This window comes from Pongo abelii, chromosome 16, assembly GCF_028885655.2.
Source record: "Pongo abelii isolate AG06213 chromosome 16, NHGRI_mPonAbe1-v2.0_pri, whole genome shotgun sequence".
Lineage (NCBI taxonomy): Eukaryota > Metazoa > Chordata > Mammalia > Primates > Hominidae > Pongo > Pongo abelii.
Window position 1 is genome coordinate 53,605,868 of NC_072001.2, and position 19,523 is coordinate 53,625,390.

Below are 19,523 nucleotides of genomic sequence, written 5' to 3' on the forward strand. Positions count from 1 at the left end.
TGCACTCCAGCCTGGGTGACAGAGTGAGACTCTGTCTCAAAATAATAATACTAATATAGCATGTTATTAATTGCCTGTACAATAGCCTTTTAACATGAAATCAAAAGCATGTGCAACAAAAAGCCTTGTAGAGTAACTGAAACTCTCATTTTTCCAGGCCCAAATCTCTCAAATCTCCATCTTATATTCTGCAGTTTCCTGACAGAACCATGATGTCTTTCACTATCAGGCCTTCCCATACACTGCTCTCGCTGCCTAAAATTCCTGTCCTTCAACTTCTGCTCAACGGACACAACTTTACAACTCTTCTTAGGTAGCTTCACCTGAGTTTCAAACAGCCTTGACTGACCCTTCACCTTCCAAGTCTAGGTAAAGTACCCATCAAATATAATAGCATGTGAGTTTCATGCCACTGTGTTCTAACTCATATTTCTAATAGATTAGTTTTATTTATTTTTCGAATTTGTGCAGTATAGTTATGTTAAACTTACCTGACGAGTTGTTGACAAATTTGACATCCTGGAAGGCATCTATTGAACACAAAAAGGTAAATAAATTATTTCAGGGGAAAAACTTTCTGATTTTAAACTAAAGTATATAAAATACATAAAATACAAAACAAAAAAAATTATATGCCTAGTTTAATTTTTCAGTAGATATCATAGATCACGTATACCTTGATTTATAATTCAAATACCTATTTTTTAACTGACAGTTTCAATTTTTTTTTTTTTTTTTTTTTTGAGACAGAGTCTCGCTCTGTCACCCAGGCTGGAGTCCAATGGCACAATCTCGGCTCACTGCAAGCTCCGCCTCCCGGATTCACGACACTCTCCTGCCTCAGCCTCCCAAGTAGCTGGGACTACAGGCACCTGCCACCACGCCTGGCTAATTTTTTTGCATTTTTAGTCGAGATGGGATTTCACTGTGTTAGCCAGGATGGTCTCAATCTCCTGACTTTGTGATCCGCCCACCTCGGCCTCCCAAAGTGCTAGGATTACAGGTGTGAGCCACCGCGCCTGGCAGACAGTCCACACCTATAATTGCAACACTCTGGGAGGCACAGGTGAATTGCTTGAGTCCAGGAGTTTAAGACCAGCCTGGGCAACAAGGCGAAACTCCGTCTCTATAAAAAAAAAATTAGCTAGGGGTAGTGGTGCAGGCCTATAGTCCTAGCTACTAGGGAGGCTGAGGTGGGAGGATTCCTTGAGCATGGGAGGTCGAGGCTAAAGTGAGCCATGATCATGCCCCACTGCACTCCAGCCTGGGTGAAAGAGCGAGAAACTGTCTCAAAAAAAAAAAGAAAAAAAAAAAAAAAAAAGACATTATCTTGGCGAGAATACAGAGAGAGTCTGGTATCTGTGGGTGAGAGTATATATTTATATAATTCCTATGGAAGGCCACTTGGCAATATCCATCAAAATAAAAAATGTTGACTCTCACACACTAATTCCAGTTCTAAAAGCATAGGTAAAACACATCTGTAGTATACGTATAAAATGAAAATTGTACAAGGTTGTTGACTGCAGAATTTTTTCCCTAACAGCCAAAAGAAAAAGTGAAAATAGCTAAAATGTTCAATAAGGGATTACTAAAACAAATTACAATTCAGACATAATTAAATAGGCTGCAACAATTAAGAACAAACTAGTGGCCAGGCGCGGTGGCTCACACCTGTAATCCCAGCACTCTGGGAGGCCAAGGTGGGCCGATCACGAGGTCAGGAGATCAAGACCAGCCTGGCTAACGTGGTGAAACCCCATCTCTACTAAAAATACAAAAAATTAGCCAGGTGTGGTGGCACACGCCTGTAATCCCAGCTACTCGGGAGGCTGAGGCAAGAGAATGGCCTGAATCCAGGAGGCGGAGCTTGCAGTGAGACTATACCACTGCACACCAGCCTGGATGACAGAGCAAGACTCCGTCTCAAAAAAAAAAAAAAAAAAAAGAAAGAACAAACTAGTGATTGCCAAGGTAAGTTACAGTCACAGTGGGCTACATTATATATTTTAAAGGGGGAAGGGGGATAATCATCTGCTTGGACATGCAAAGACTGTATCTAACTTTCTGGAAGACATTCCAAGGAATGGATAACATCAGATTTTTTATTAGCAAGGTAAACTTATAGCTAAAGCACAGTACTGGAAAGGAGACTTTCACTTAAAGCATTTGGTACCTTTTAAGTTATGAACCAAGTGTGAATTACCTATTCATATAAAATTAAGAGTCCAACTAGTGTAGAAAGAAGTGACCAGCTAACTGTTTGTAAATTATGTCCCTCATGAATGGTTAAAGGTGGGGATACTTAGTAACAGCTTTGGATTTCTTTAATACCTTGAGTGCTTTTATTATTTCTATTGCAAAGTGGAATTAATAAAACTATAGAAAATAAACTCCTTAATCATAAAATCTATTTTTTTTTTTTTTTTTTGAGATGGAGTCTCACTCTGTCACTGAGGCTGGAGTGCAGTGGCACCTTGTCGGCTCACTGCAACTTCTGTCTCCTGGGTTCAAGCAACTCTCCTGCCTCAGCCTCCCAAGTAGCTGGGATTACAAGCGCCCACCACTACGCCCAGCTAGTTTTTATATTTTTAGTAGAGACGGGGTTTCACCATGTTAGCCAGGCTGGTCTCGAACTCCTGACCTCAGGTGATCCACCCACAGCCTCCCAAAGTGCTGGGATTACAGGCGTGAGCCACCGCACCCGACCAACAAAATCTATTTTTTTAATAAAGCAAAACAACAATTTCTCCCGAAGAAAAATGGTATTTTATTTTAGAACTGGCACACTGAACTAAGGAGGCGTAAATACTAATCCCATCTTTATGAATAGCCATGTGACTTGGGAAATGTCATTTATCCTCTTGTTGAGAAATGTGATATGATGTTGTAATAAAACATATCTTTAATAATTAATAAGAAATCAGAATAAATCATAGACTCTCATGATTGGAAGAGATGTTAAGGTTATTTTAATGATCCAAAAAGAACTAATCAAAAACATTTACAGAATTCATTTAAAAATTGAGGGATATTTAAAAAACATAAAATATTTTCTCAATAATAAATAAATGCAAATTTAAAATATCTATTATAATTACTGTCAACTAAAAATAAATAAATGTATACCAGGCATGGTGGCTCACTCTGGGAGGCTGAGGCGGGCAGATTATCTGAGGTCAGGAGTTCCAGAAGAGCCTGACCAGCATGGTGAAACCCCCATCTCTACTAAAAATAAAAAAAATTAAGTGGGCGTGGTAGGGCATGCCTATAGCCCCAGCTACTCAGGTAGCTGAGGCAGGAGAATCACTTGAACCCGGAAGGCAGACTTTGCTCACCTCAGTCTCCCAAAAGTGCTGGAATTACAGACATGAGCCACCATGCCCAGCCTAAAAATATATACATACTATTTTCTACTTATCACGTTTTCTTGATGGTGATGGAAAATGTTACTCTAGTCATTACTCAGTAAAGGAGACAATCTCATTCACTACTGGGTGATCATTTATATTGCTTTAATACTTTTGAAAAGATTTTGGCATTACATAACCTAAGGGGGGAAAATCTTAAATACAAAAAGGTTTTATCCACAAAGATCTTCATTGTGGCCTAATTAAATTTTAAATGGCTAAAAACTGAAAACAACTAAATTGACCAATAGTAGAATAGGTATATAAATCGTGGTATACACAATAACAGAATATTAACTACCATTCTTTTTTTTTTTTTTTTTTTTTTGAGACAGAGTTTCACTCTTGTTACCCAGGCTGGAGTGCAGCAGTGTGGATCTCAGCTCACTACAACCTCTGCCTTCCGGTCTCAAGCAATTCTCCTGCCTTAGCCTCCCAAGTAGCTGGGATGACAGGTGCCCACTACCACGTCTGGCTAATTTTTGTATTTTTAGTAGAGACGGTGTTTCACCATGTTGGCCAGGCTGGTCTCGAACTCCTGACCTCGTGATCCACCCACCTCGGCCTCCCAAAGTGCTGGGATTATAGGTGTCAGCCACCGCGCCAGGCCTATTAACTACCATTCTTATAAAATATCTGTAGTATGAAAAGCAGGTACAACATTTTGCATATAGACTGAATATAGCAATACTTTAAAACAAAAGCAATACTCTGAGAAAAAGTTAAAAATAAAGCCACCAAATGTTATTAATAATGACAGTCTTAATGTATTGAAACTCTACGTATTGATCCAACTTTCTGTTTCTCAAAAGTTTTTTAAATGTATCATGCACATTACACTTTCCATGGAAATGTGTTTGTTGTGAGAGATCTGTTCAAAGTTAAGAATTTTTTTAAATGTTAAAATAAAGAGAAATTTTTGGAAATGCTATTCAACAAATATTTACTACATATCCACTATAAACAAAAATAGTGATGTATTCTATAATATAAAGAGATATCAGTTAATAAAAACTGTCTATTTAGCCATGTTTTTCTAAGAGTTATATATCTAACAGAAATGAAAGTTGCAGAGAAGGTAAATGGGTAGAGAACACAGTGTGACAGGAGACGGAAAAGGAAGGAAGATTCAAAAATCTTGCAAATACTTTTGTCAATTAATTTTCATTTTTTCTAAGTGCCCATGAAGAAAAGTGCTCTATAGGTTAGGAAATAACCATATCTTAGATTTCCTTGTTTAAGTTTTTTTCTATCTTTAGGCCTCAGAAAAAAGAAAAATTTGCTGGGTGCGGTGGCTCATACCTGTAATCCCAGCACTTTGAGAGGCCAAGGCAGGCAGATGACCTCAGGTCAGGAGTTCAAGACCAGCCTGGCCAACATAGTAAAACTCTGTCTCTAATAAAAATACAAAAACTAGGGCTGGGCGCGGTGGCTCACGGAGGCCGAGGCAGGTGGATCACGAGGTCGGGAGATTGAACCATCCTGGCTAACATGGTGAAACCCCATCTCTACTAAAAATACAAAAATTTAGCCGGGTGTGGTGGCACACGCCTGTAGTGCCAGCTACTCGGGAGGCTGAGGCAAGAGAATGGCCTGAACCCAGGAGGGAGCTTGCACTCCAGCCTAGACAACAGAGCAAGACTCTGTTTCAAAAAAAAAAAAAAAAAAAGTAAAAAGAATAATTTTGGCAAAAATGTTTAAGTAAATATTTCATGAGCTCAACTTTTTCTTCAGTTACTAAGTTAATGTCCTTTAATTTTTTTCTATTATCAAAGTCATTTTAGAGACCAAAGACACAGACACCCATAGTCTCTGATAATAGATTTTCCAGTAAATAATGATCTGTATCTATATATTGGCAAACAAAAAGAATGACTATTATTAGGTTCATATTGCTTTCTTCGATATGAACCACAGTGTTGGATACTCAGTAGATGCCCAATAGATACACAAATTTAAGTTCCCAATATCAGTGAATCCAGTAAAAAATAAAAGAGAGAGTCTTAACTGCCTTACCTTTGTAAAACACTACACTATGATCTGAGGGAGTTTAGAGATGGAGGAACACTTCAAGGAAGAGACTGTACGCTGTAAATGGCATTAAGAACTCCAAAATACTGATTTCAATGCTGTTTCCTCCTCCCAATCCCTCCCAAATTAAATAATTAACAGTAACTATAAAAAGTAACAGTAAGTACAAATAATTTATTTAGTGGTTTTTGTTTCCAATAAAGAAATAACAATATAATTTACATTAAAATTTCTAGAAGAGCCCAGAAGTAACAAAGGTGTACTTACCTGTGAGGGTCCTTGGAACTTGGTATAATATATACACATTCCCTCTTGGTCAAAGTGCTTTCTATCCAGGATTTCTGGGACTAAAACAAAATGTTTTAAAGAATTATAAGTTAACCCACTAAATAAGAAGGAAACAATTTCATGATAAACACATAAACAGTTTTTTTTTTGAGACAAAGTTTTGCTCTTGTTGCCCAGACTGGAGTGCAATGGTGTGATCTTGGCTCACCATGACCTCTGCCTCCCGGGTTCAAGTGATTCTCCTGCCTCAGCCTCCCAGGTAGCTGGGATTACAGGCATGTACCACTACAACTAGATAATTTTGTATTTTTTTAGTAGAGATGGGGTTTCTCCATGTTGGTCAGGCTGGTCTCGAACGCCTGACCTCAGGTGATCTGCCTGCCTCGGCCTCCCAAAGTGCTGGGATTACAGGCGTGAGCCACCGTGCCCGGCCCATAAACACTTCTATACTACATAATTTTTTATTTACTTTTCACTACATACTATAGTCTGAGGATGGCACCCCAAAACGTCAGAATAATTCCATTTAAATCCCAAGTGACCTAGGTTATTAAATCAACAGTACTGTGTAGATACTATTGCTTCAAATAGTCAAACAGGAGGGAAGCCAAGTTTGAGATTCCCACTATGAACCAAAAACCTTAAGAGGGGCTGGTATTATTCTGGGATATGAGCCATTTAAAAGACAACTAGCTGGGCACAGTAGCTCACACCTGTAATCTCAACATTTTGGGAGCCAAGGTGAGAGGATCCTTTCAGACAGAATTCAAGGCTACCCTGGAAAACGTGGTGAAACGCCATCTCTACCAAAAGCTAAAAAATTAGCCAGGTGTGGTAATGTGCTCCTGTAGTCCCAGTTACTTGGAAGTCTGAGGCAGGAGGATCGCCTAAGCTGAGGAGGCTGAGGATGCAGTCAGCCATGATCAGGCCACTGCACTCCAGCCTGAGTGAAAGAGTGAGAGACCCTGTCTCAAAAAACAAAACAGAAAAAAAATGAAAAAAAGACAATTAGAATTGACAGATTTGGCCGGGTGCAGTGGCTCACACCTATAATCCCAACACTTTGGGAGGCTGAGGTGGGCGGATCATGAAGTCAGGAGACCGAGACCATCCTGGCCAACATGGTAAAACCCCGTCTCTACGAAAAATACAAAAATTAGCTGGGTATGGTGGCGTGTGCCTGTAATCCCAGCTACTCCGGAGGCTGAGGCAGGAGAATTGCTTGAACCAGGGAGTGAACCAGGGAGTCGGAGGTTGCAGTGAGCCGAGATCGCGCCACTACACTCCAGCCTGGCGACAGAGCAAGACTCCGTCTCAAAAAAAGTGATAGATTGATAAAAAATAAAACCCAGCTACATTCCATTTCTAATATAAATACCTAAAGCATAAGGGCATGGAATGGTTAATGATACAGGAATAAAAAGACATAGAGCAAATTCTAATTAGAAGAAAGATAGTGTCAGAAAAATCAGTGCAACACATCAGTAGGGACAGAGCAGGTTATTACAAACGTTAAATCTGCCAGATTGCTATGACAATGTTAAATATGATTAACCAAATAAAACAGTTTCAAAATACATAAAGGGAAAAAATTAATAGCATTAGACAAATCTAGGCTCACAGAAGATTAACACATTTCCCTCAATACTGAAGTCAATCAAACAAAAACTAACAGCAGAAGCCAGGCATGGTGGCTCACGCCTGTAACCCCAGCACTTTGGGAGGCAGGAAGATGGCTTGAGCCTGTTAGTTCAGGACCAGCTGGGTAACACAGTGAGACTCCATCTCTACAAAAAAATCAAAAAGTCAACTGGGTGTGGTGGTGCACACCTATAGTCCCAGCTACTCAAGGGGCTGAGGTGAGAGGATCACTTGAGCCTGGGAGGTCAAGGCTGCAGTAAGCCAAGATCACACCACTGCAATCCAGCCTCGTTGACAGGGCAAGACCCTGTCTTAAAAATAAATAAATAAATAAATAATCAGCAGAAATATTTAGAAGATTTTAACAACATGTTAACAAGCTTCATTTAATAAATATATGCATGTTTCTGTATATTAGAAACAGAAGATCCATTCATTCTTCTCAAGCACACATGGGGCATTTATAAAAATTAATCATGGGCCAGGCATAGTGGCTCGTACCTACAATCCGAGTACTTTGGGAGGCCTCATGGATCACCTGAGGCCAGGAGTTCGAGACCAGCCTAACCAACATGGTGAAACCCGTCTCTACTAAAAGTACAAAATAAGTCGTGTGTGATGACACACATCTGTAATCTCAACTACTCAGGAGGCTGAGGCAGAATTGCTTGAAACCAGGAGGCAGAGACTGCAGTGAGCCAAGATCATGCCACTGCACTCCAGCCTGGGTGAAAAGAGTAAAACTCTGTCAAAAAAAAAAAAAAAAAATTGATCATGTGCTTGACCATAAAATAAGATACAACAAATTTCAGACACTGAGTATCTGGCAGATCATACTCACTGATCACAATGCAATTAACGTAATGTAAACAAAAATTTTAAACCACCAACATTCAACACTTTATATAACTTGAGGATCCAATAAAAATTCATAATTAAAAATTTTAAATTCTCAGAAGTGAATAATAATGAAAATTGTATGCATTTGAAAACCTGTACAATGCAGTCTAAATGGTGCATGTATAGGAAAATGTATAGGCTTAAGTGATTACATTTAAAAATGAAGGCTGGGCCAGGCACGGTGGATCACGCCTATAATCCCAGCACTTTGGGAGGCCGAGGTGGGCAGATCACTTGAGGTCAGGAGCTAGAGACCAGCCTAACCAACATGGTGAAACCCGTCTCTACTAAAATACAAAAATTAGCAGTGTTGTGGTGGGCACCTGTAATGCCAGCTACGCGAGAGACTGAGGCAGGAGAATTGCTTGAATGTGGAAGGCAGAGCTTGCAGTGAGCCCAGATCGTGCTACTGCACTCCAGCCTGGGCAACAGAGCGAGACTCTCTCTCAAAAAATAATAATTAAAAAAAAAAAGGCTGAAAATTAATGAGGTAACTCTCAGACTTTAAAAACATATTGAAAGAATAAAGTCAAAGGAAAGAGATAAAATTAAAGAAAAAAATCAGTAAAACAGATTTTAATAAAACAGCAAGATAAGCAAAAGTTAAAAGTTGGTTCTTAGGTTAACAAAATTGGTAAACCTTTATCAAGACTGAACAAGAAGCCAGGCAGATCACTTGAGTCCAGGAGTTTGAGACCAGCCTGGGCAAAAGGGCAAAATCCCATCTCTACAAAAAATAAAAAAAATTAGCCAGGCATGTGATGGCACGTGCCTATAGACCCAGCTACTTAGGAGGCTGAAGCCGGAGGATCATCTGAACCCAGGGAGCTCGAGGCTGCAGCGAGCTGTGATCATGCCACTGTACTCCAGCCTGGGTGACAGAATGAGAGAAGGGAGAAGAAGGCAGAAGAAGGGAGAAAGAAGAAGAGGAAGAGGAAGAAGAGGAAGAAGAAAACGAAGAGGAAGAGGAAAAAGAAGAAGAGGCCAGGTACAGTGGCTTATACCTGTAATCCCAGCACTTTGGGAGGCTGAGGCGGGCAGATCACCTGACACTGGGTATTCGAGACCAGCCTGACCAACATGGAGAAACCCCCTCTCCACTAAAAATACAAAATTAGCCAGGCATGGTGGCACATGCCTGTAATCCCAGCTACTTGGATTGCTGAGGCAGGAGAATTGCTTGAACCTGGGAGGCGGAAGTTATGGTGAGCCGAGATCGTGCCATTGCGCTCCAGCTGGCCTGGGCAACAAGAACGAAACTGTCTCCAAAAAAAAAGAAAAGGCGGTGGAGGTGGCAGCACAACTAACAGTAAGACTGAAAATATACAAGGTAATTTAAAGATAAAATAGAAAATAACAGGCTGTTCTGCCTCTGGAGTAGCCATTCTTCTGTTTCTTTACTTTCCTAATAAACTTGCTTTTACTTTACTGTATGGATTCACCTCAAATTCTGTCTTGCACAAGATCCAGGAACCCTTTCCTGGGGTCTGGATCAGGACCCCTTTCTGGTAACATCTTCCTGGCAAACCATAAAGGGATGATACTGAGGAGACCTCCAACCCAAAGGAAATAGACTGTAGCATTGATTGGCTGACTCTGGTGGTGTCTAATGGCAGTTATGGGGAAATACACAGCTCTCTGCATGTCTGGATCAGAGAAACATGCTCTTGGCCCCCTAGAAGCTGTGCCTGATTACTAGGCCCTAGAAACCGAACGCTTTCCTCACCCTGATCCTCCAAGGGCTCTACCTTGAAGCCAGTAATCCAATTAAGAAATTGGCAAATGAAAGACCTTACAACTGATGGATCTCCCGTCTATGTATTTATATGTGTTGTGTGTGTGTGATATGAAAGAGCTTTGATTAACTGGTTTAAAAATAAGAGCTTCTGGCCGGGCACAGTGGTTCACGCCTGTAATCCCAGCAATTTGGGAGGCCAAGGTGGGTGGATCACTTGAGGCCAGGAGTTTTGAGACCAGCCTGGCTGACATGGTGAAACCCCACCTCTACTAAAAATACAAAAAATTAGCTGGGAATGGTACCTTGCACCTGTAATCCCAGCTGCTAGGGAAGCTGAGGCAGGAGAATCGCTTGAACCCAGGAGGTGGAGGTAACAGTGAGCCAAGATTGTGCCACTGCACTCCAGCCTGGGCAACAGAAGGAGACTCCATCCCCCTCCAAAAAAAATATTTAAATAAGAAATAATAAAATAAAATTGGATCAATTTGTCTATAAGGTTTTATTAAGAACTGGGTTTCACATATCAATAATGCACTAATCCAACAGTGAAATTTGGCTTATTGACATAAAAATCACATAGGAAGCATTGCCAAATATGAAATGGTGTTTGGCTTTCTTTGGGTTGCATTTGTATAAATATGTTATTGGTATGTGTTCCAAAATTATGAAAAGCTCCTATAATTCTGATATGATTTAATGTACCTTATCAGTAGTAATTATGATTATTATGTTAAATTATTGTGTGCCACAAAGGTAACCAAAATTCTTTGTCAATCGTGTCTTTAGACTATGGCTGTCCTAAGACTTTCTGTCATCAACATACAACTGTTGTCATGTTTTGATCCTCTTCAAAAGGTGGTTTATAATCAGCTATAGGACTTTCACAGCTGCTCTTAAATGCAGGTTTCTGATAACTTTGGAGACTCTAACATTAGAATAAAGGAAAAAACATTCAGGACTGTCATGGAGGGCTGGAATGTTCATGTGTATCAAACAGAACAGGAGTTAACTTCATGGACTGAATTAATGTAAGACTCATCTTTTTTGCTTTTTTGCTTAAAACGTCACTGATCCTTTATTTTGTTTTTCAGAGTCAAGGATTTGAGCTATTGACAGCTATTAACAATTGAGTAAAGTATATTCCTGTGGACAAAATTTGGAGCATATTTGTTTCTCTCTACCCCATTTCTCAATTTGGAGACTATTTATGAGTACTCTTAACTTATGGCAATAGATTTTTGTTTTTTGTTTTTTGAGACAGAGTTCTGCTCTGTTGCCCAGGCTGGAGGGCAGTGGTATGATCTCAGCTCACTGCTAACTCCGCCTCCTGGGTCCAAGTAATTCTTCTGCCTCAGCCTCCCAAGTAGCTGGGATTACAGGTGCCCACCACCACACCAAGCTACTTTTTGTATTTTTAGTAGAGACGGGGTTTCACTATGTTGGCCAGGCTGGTCTCAAACTGCTGACATCAAGTGATCCACCTGCCCCAGCCTCCCAGAGTGCTGGGATTACAGGCATGAGCCACCATGCCTGGCCTACAATAGATATTTGTATAAGTGCAGTAAGAATCGGTTTTCTCTTGTGACAGGACACAATTGGAGAAACTGGTTATTTTACCAAGGCTTTGACTGGAATGATGTGCTCTCCTTAAAGGAATCAAACCTGACTTGTAGAGCCAATTAAAAGCCGCTTGGGAAAACTGGCCTCATACCTCGCCTACTCAGTCCCTGTACAGGGTTCCTAACCTGTGATAAGTAAAGAATGTCACTTTTTGACAGGCCCAGGAGCCCCAAGTTACCTTGGGACCTCAAGAAGACAGAAATTTACCCAACACATAAAGGTATTTGAGGGTACAAACCCACAGCTGAGGTCAGGCACAGTGGCTCATGGCTGGGCGCGGTGGTTCACGCCTGTAATCACAGCACATTGGGAGGCTGAGTTGGGTGGATCACCTGAGGTCTGGAGTTCAAGACCAGCCTGGCCAACACCTCATCTCTACTAAAAATACAAAAAATTAGCCAGGCGTGGTGGTGTGTGCCTGTAATGCCAACTACACAGGAAGCTGAGGCAGGAGAACCACTTGAACTCAGGAGATGGAGGCTGCAGTGAGCCGAGGTCATGCCAGTGCACTCCAGCCTGGTTAACAGAATAAGACTCTGTCTCAAAAAGAAAAGGAAAAAAAAAAAAAAATCCATGCTGGGCTCGGCTTTAAAAGTCTTATCGGAGATTCCTTATGGAACAGAGTTCCATCAAAGCCAATTTCAAAAGCCTATATAATTATTCTTGCTGCACTTTATACAAATAATCTGGCCAAGTATAACAAAGCAAATCAGTCATACTATAATCTGTCTTTAGTAAAAATGGGACACTGGAGTGAGAAAAAATTGTGTTTCAAGAACTATGGTATACCTGTCAGTAGATTCTAGTCTCATCAGTTGTTTTTGAGGTTTTTTCCTGCAATTTAGGCTGACCTTGCTTCCTCCTGTGAACCAATCAGTGATCTCTGACTGAAGTGCAGGAAAAAAAAGAGGGGTGGCTAATGTAAAAATCTGGATCAATATTCTAATTCTGGGCACATAATGCAATCAGCGATCCCTTATCAGCATGGTTCCAACAGTTGGCAGTTCATGGAAAGCCTTCTAATTTAGTTTACTTGGGACAGTTTTACTTATTTTGCTTTACTGTTATGGAATATATTGCTGTTGTACTCTTTGTATAGGAATGCAGGATAAGCTTACTGAATGTTTTATTAAAAATTTATTAATCTTTCAGATATCACGTTTTGTCAGAACTCAAAGTTATGGATGGCCCTCAGCAAACTGATGTGTTCTGAATGAGCGCCTCTCTACCATGGACACAAGAGACCTTAATAGTTAGGCAAGAATATCATCACCCTATTCAGCAAGAAGAGGTTACAAAAGGTGGATCTTCATCCCTCTACAACCCTTAGGATGAAGGATTCTCTTATACAAGAAGGGGGGAAACGTCAGAGGTGTTTAAACCAGAGTGACTCCATCTTGAATAGGGGCTGAGTAAAATAAGGCTGAGATCCGCTGGGCTGCATTCCCAGTAGGTTAGGCATTCTAAGTCACAGGATGAGATGGGAGTTCAACATAAGATATAGGCCATAAAGACTTCGCTGATAAAACAGGTTGCAGTAAAAAAGCTAGCCAAAACCCACCAAAACCAAGATGGCAACAGAGTAGACCTCTTCCTCACTGCTCATTATATGCTAATTATAATGTATCACCATACTAAAAGACACTCTAACCAGCACCATGACAGTTTACAGATGCCATGGCAACATCCAGAAGTTACCCTATATAGTCTAAAAAGAGGAGGAACCCTCAGTTCTGGGAACTGCCCACCCCTTTACCAGAAAATTCATTAATAATCCACTCCTTGCTTAGCATATAATCAAGAAATAACCATAAAAGTGGGCAACCAGCAGCCCTCAGGACTGCTCAACCTATGGGGTAACCACTCTTTTGTTTATTTACTTTCCTAATAAACCTGCCTTCACTTTACTGTAAAAAAAAAAAAAAGAAAAAGAAAAAGAAAAAAAAAAGCAAGAAAATAATAAGAGGATACTATCAACAACTCTGTGCCAAAACGTGTCAAAACATATTAAGTAGGCCAGGTGCAGTAGCTCTTGCCTGTAATCTTAGCAGTCGGGGAGACCAATGGGGGCAGATTGCTGGAGCTCAGGAATTTGAGACCAGATAAAAGGGGGCTACTATACATTGTGGAATGGCTAAATCGAGCTAATTATCATACACATTGCCTCACATACTATTTTTTTGTGGTGAGACCACTTAAAATATACTCTTAGTATTTTTCAAAAATACATTGTTATTTACTATAGTCACCATGTTGTACAAAAGATTTCTTGAAATTATTCTTCCTGAAATTTTGTATCCTTTGACCAACATTTCCCCAGCAATCCCCACCCAAGTCCCTGATAACCACCATTCTACTCTCCACCCAGAAATTGAACTTTTATCAGTTCAATTTTTTAGATTCTACACAGAAGTGAGACCATGTGGTATCTGTCTTTCTGTTCCTGGCTTATTTCACCTAACGTAATGTCCTCCAGGCCCATCCGGGTCACGAAAAACAGAATTTCCTTCTTTAAGATTGAATGATATTCCTTTGTGCATACTGTCATGTGCCACATAACAACACTGAGGTCAATGATGTACTGCATATTTAACAGTGGTCCCATAAAAGATTATAATGGAGCTGAAAAATTCCTATTGCAGGCTGAGCGCAATGGCTCACACTTGTAATCCCAGCATCTTGCCGTGGGAGGAGGAGATGAGAGGACTGCTTGAGGCCAGGAGTTCAAGACCAACCTGGGCAGCATAATGAGATCCTGTCTCTACAAAAAAGTTTTTTTTTAATTAGCCAGGCATGTTGGTGCCTGCCTATAGTCCCAGCTACCTGGGAGGCTGAGGTGGGAGGATCATTTGAGCCCAGGAGTTTGAGGAAGGTTCATCTGAGCCCAGGAGTTTGAGGTTAAAGTAAGCTATGATCACGCCACTACACTCCAGCCTGGGTGAGAGAACTTGTCTCGGAAAAAAAAAAATTCCTATGGCCTACTAACATTGTAGCCATCATAAGTTCATAGCACCAGGACTACTTAGGTATTTGTTTTGATTGGTGTAAACAAACCTGCACTGCCAGTTGCATAGAAGTATAGCATATACAAATGTGTACAGTACATAATACTTTGTAATGATAATAAATGACTATGTTACTGATTTATGTATTCACTAAATTACGCTTTTTATGGTTAGAGTGTACTCCTACCTATTTTTGTTTGGTTGGTTTTTGTTCGTTTTTTTTTTTTTTTTTTTTTTTTTTTGAGATGGAGTCTCACTCTGTTACCCAGGCTGGAGTGCAGAGGCATGATCTTGGCTCACTGCAAGCTCACCTCCCGGGTTCACGCCATTCTCCTGCCTCAGCCTCCTGAGCAGCTGGGACTACAGGCAACCACCACCACGCCCAGCTAACTTTTTGTATTTTTAGTAGAGACATTTTCACCATGTTAGCCAGGATGGTCTCGATCTCCTGACCTCGTGATCCACCCACCTCGGCCTCCCAAAGTGCTAGGATTACAGGTGTGAGCTACCTCGCCCGGCCACTCCTACCTATTTTTTTTTTTAAGTTAACTGTAAAACAGCCTCAGGCAGGTCCTTCAGGAAGTATTCCAGAAGGCACTGTTATCATAGAAAATGACAACTCCATGCATGTTATTGTCCCTCAAAACCTTCCAGTGAGACAAGATGAGAGGTGGAAGACAATTCTACTGATGATCCTGATCCCGTATAGGCCTAGTCTAACGTGTATATTTGTGTCTTAGGTTTGAACAAAAAGTTTAAAAAGTAAAATAGTAATTTTAAAATGTTGAAATAGAAAAAAGTAGCCAGGCGCGGTGGCTCATGCCTGTAACCCCAGCACTTTGGGAGGCTGAGGCAGGCGGATCATCTGAGGTCAGGAGTTCGAGACCAGCCTGATCAATGTGGTGAAACCCCGTCACTACTAAAAATATAAAAATTAGCCGGGTGTGGTGGCGGATGCCTGTCATCCCAGCTACTCAGGAGGCTGAGGCAGGAGAATCGCTTGAACCAGGGAAGCGGAGGTTGCAGTGAGCCGAGATCACGCCACTGCACTCCAGCCGGGGTGACAGAGTGAGACTCTGTCTTAAAAAAAAAAAAAAAAAAAAAAAAAGCTTATAGAATAAGGATATAAAGAAAATGTTTTTGTGCAGCTGTACAATGTGTTTTATACGAAGTGTTATTATGAAAGTCAAAAATTTTTACAATGTTTACAAGTCTGTTAAATTAAAAAGTTACAGTAAGCTAGGATTAATTTATTATTGGATAAAAAATACTTTTTATAAATTTAGTGTAGCCTAGGTATACAGTGTTTATCAAGTCTACATAAGTGTAATGCCCTAGGCCTTCACAATGACTCACCACTCACTCACTGACTGGCCCAGAACAACTTCCAGGTCCACAAGCTCCATTCACAGTAAATGCCCTATACACCTATACTATTTTTTATTTATTGTTTTTTACTTTTTCATTTCCATAGGTTATTGGAAACAGGTAGTGTTTCGTTACATAAGTAAGTTCTTTAATGGTGATTTGTGAGATTTTGGTGCACCCACTGCCCGACCGGTACACACTGCACCCTATTTGTAGTCTTTTATCCCTGACCCCCTTCCCACCCTTTCTCCCTGAGTCCCCAAAGTCCACTGTGTCATTCTTATGCCTTTGCGTCCTCATAGCTCAGCTCTCACTTACGAGTGGGAACATATGATGTTTGGTTTTCCATTCCTGAGTTACTTCACTTAGAATTAAGAGTCTCCAATCTCATCCAGGTCACTGTGAATGCCATTAATTCATTCCTTTTTATGGCTGAGAAGTATTCCATCGTATATACACACCACAGTTTCTTTATCCACTCGTTGACTTGATGGGCATTTGAGTTGGTTCCACATTTTTGCAATTATGAATTATGCTATAAACGTGTATACAAGTATCTTTTTCTTATAATGACTTATTTTCCTCTGGTAGATACCCAGTAGTAGGACTGCTGTATCAAATGGTATCCTAAGGAATCTCCACATTGTTTCCCATAGTGGTTGTACTAGTTTACATTCCTACCAGCAGTGTAGAAGTGTTCCCTGTTTACCACATCCACATAAACGTCTATTATTTTTTGTTTTTTTTATTATGGCCATTCTTGCTGGAATAAGGTGGTACTGCATTGTGGTTTTCTGTTTTGTTTTTTGAGATGGAGTTTTACTCTGTTGCCCAGGCTGGAGGGCAATGGCATGATCTTGGCTCACTGCAACCTCTGCCTCCCAGGTTCAAGCGATTCTCCTGTCTCAGCCTCCGGAGTAGCTGGGATAACAGGTACCTACCACCAGGCCCGGCTAATTTTTGTATTTTTAGTAGAGATGGGGTTTCACCATGTTGACCAGGTTGGTCTCAAACCCCTGACCTCGAGTGATTCGCCTGCCTCGGCCTCCCAAAGTGCTGGGATTACAGGCGTGAGCCACCATGCCCAGAAGCCCAGCTAATTTTTGTATTTTTAGTAGAGATGGGGTTTCACCATGTTGGTCAGGCTTTTCTTGAACTCCTGATCTCAGGCGATCCACCCGCCTCAGCCTCCCAAAGTGCTGGGATTACAGGGGTGAACTGTGGCGCCCAGCCAGTGCCTGGTTTCTAATAAATTTTTGATGTCACAATGTATATGTTTTCGTACTATGTATCCCTTAACAAATTATTGTTGCTATTATTATTTTTAATGGTTTTTGTCTTTTAACCTTCATACTAAAAATACAAATGATTTGCACACCACCATTATGGTATTAGAGTATTCTAAATTAACTCTATTTACATTTACCAGTAAGTTTTATACTTTTCATATTCTTTTTGTTACTAATTAGCAACCTTGTCTTTCAGCTTGAAGAAATTCTGTTAGCATTTCTTGTAACACAGGTCTAGTCTCTGAGCTTTTGTCTGGGAAAATCTTCATCTCTCCTTCATTTCTAAAGGAGAGCTGTGCCAGGTACAGTATTCTTGGATGATGGGTTTGTTTTTGTTTTTTTTTTTCAACACTTCGAATACATCATCCCCTCTACTACATCCCATAGTTTTGGGTTTTTTCCAAGAGCTGGAAACCAGAGTTGTTTCTCATTGGCAAATCCACCCAAAACTTTAGCAAACAATTTGCTAAAAGTCACTTAAATTGTGTCACTCCCATACTCACAGACTTTTACTAAATTTTATGCCTACAGGGACACATAATGACATTAGCATGTTTCAAGAAAATCTCCTGGCCGGGCACGGTGGCTCATGCTTGTAATCCCAACACTTTGTGAAGCCGAGGCAGGTGGATCACCTGAGGTCAGGAGTTTGAGACCAGCCTGGCCAACATGGTGAAACCCAGTCTCTACCAAAAATATAAAAATTAGCTGGGCATGGTGGCGGGCACCTGTAACCTCAGCTACTCAGAAGGCTGAGGCAGGAGAATTGATTGAACCCAGGACACAGAGCCAAGATCACGCCATTGCACTCCAACCTAGGCGACAAGAGCAAAACTCCATTTCAAAAAAAAAAAAGAAAATCTCCTACAGCTTTCCCTACCTCATTCACCAATTTTGTTTATTTCAAAAACTTACTACCTCTCATTCTGTTTTTGTAACAGCCAAATGTACATATATTCTTCCTACACGTAGCATTCTCATCATTTTACGGCCTTCAATTGTTACACAGAAATTGGCTTCACAAACCCAATATTCACATACCCCAGGTGAAAGTTGTAAATATCACCTAATGATAAAAAGAAGTTTTTATAGTTTTTGAAATTCTAAGTTTCTGCTCTGCCATCAGTTACCCAATCAAATGTGCCCTGGTTATAAATACACATAAAAATTCCTAGTTTTATACACTTTGCTTTTTTCTTTTGCTAGGTTGCACTACCAAATTTTACCAAGAGATGGCAAACTACAAACACAAATCTGAAAATTCCTACATTTGTATGTTCCAGGTAATGTAAAAAGTAACTATATCCACAGAATGCTAGTAGAGCAGGGAATCTTAAAGATCAGTTGGTGATCTTCAGTGGTTAAATAGTACAGATTCTGGAATGAGACTGATCTGAGTTAGGATCCCAGTTCTGCTGTTTGCTATGTGTGCAACCTTGTGCAAGTTTCAGAGCCTCTTTTTGCTTCCTTACCTGTAAAATAGGATAACAACAGTACTTACCTCACAATGTTACTCTGATGATTAAACAAAATGATCCATGTAAGTTGTTTTAGCACAATGCATGGCACATAGTCAAATTTCGACTATGATGGTGATCACTTCAAAACTCCTTAAATTATAAATTCTTATACCAGTCTACCAGCAATAAGGGACACGTGTTGCAAATAAACCTAAGCACATCTTACTCTCTAAACAAATCACTACCAGCACATCCTTCCTGCCTAGATGCTGCTAGCAAAAATTTGGGGAAAAAATTAAAGATTCCTAAAAAATTCTGCTGTTAAGGTAACATGTGGAAATCAAATTTTTTTTAACAAATAAATACATTCTATGATTATATATATTAAAATTAGAAAATTCAAGCTATGGAGAAGTAGGTCCCATTAGGCTAACCATCCCTCAGATAACCACCATAAATTCTGGACAAAAGATAAAAAAGACGCCAGGCACAGTGGCTCACACCTGTAATCCTAGCACTTTGGGAGGCCAACATGAGAGAACTGCTTGAGGCCAGGAGTTTGAGACCAGCCTGGTCAACATAGCAAGACCTCATCTGTATGGTTTAAATTTTTTTTTTAATAAAAAGATAAAAGAGAATTGAGGACACCAAAGAGCAACCAAAAGCAAGCAGAAACTAGACGGGAGTCTATACTTACAATAAAGGAATGGTATTGAGTGAGTTTCCCGATTTTTAAGGCTTTTTGCCTGAAAACGGTCCCCATCCTATGCCTA

The 19,523-nt window shown here is 40.3% G+C and overlaps 1 protein-coding gene across 2 annotated transcripts in view; it reads right to left on the reverse strand.

The window, feature by feature from the left end:
• The window catches only part of TRPM7 (transient receptor potential cation channel subfamily M member 7), a 128,905-nt gene that overhangs the window by 99,273 nt on the left and 10,109 nt on the right, over positions 1–19,523 (reverse strand). For both annotated transcript variants that reach the window (XM_002825444.6, XM_054531466.2), the window contains exons 2-3: positions 5,709–5,788; positions 492–530 (exon numbers count right to left, since the gene is read on the reverse strand). In XM_002825444.6, the coding sequence (XP_002825490.3) occupies positions 492–530; positions 5,709–5,788 (119 nt within the window). The remainder of the gene's footprint in view (positions 1–491; positions 531–5,708; positions 5,789–19,523) is intronic.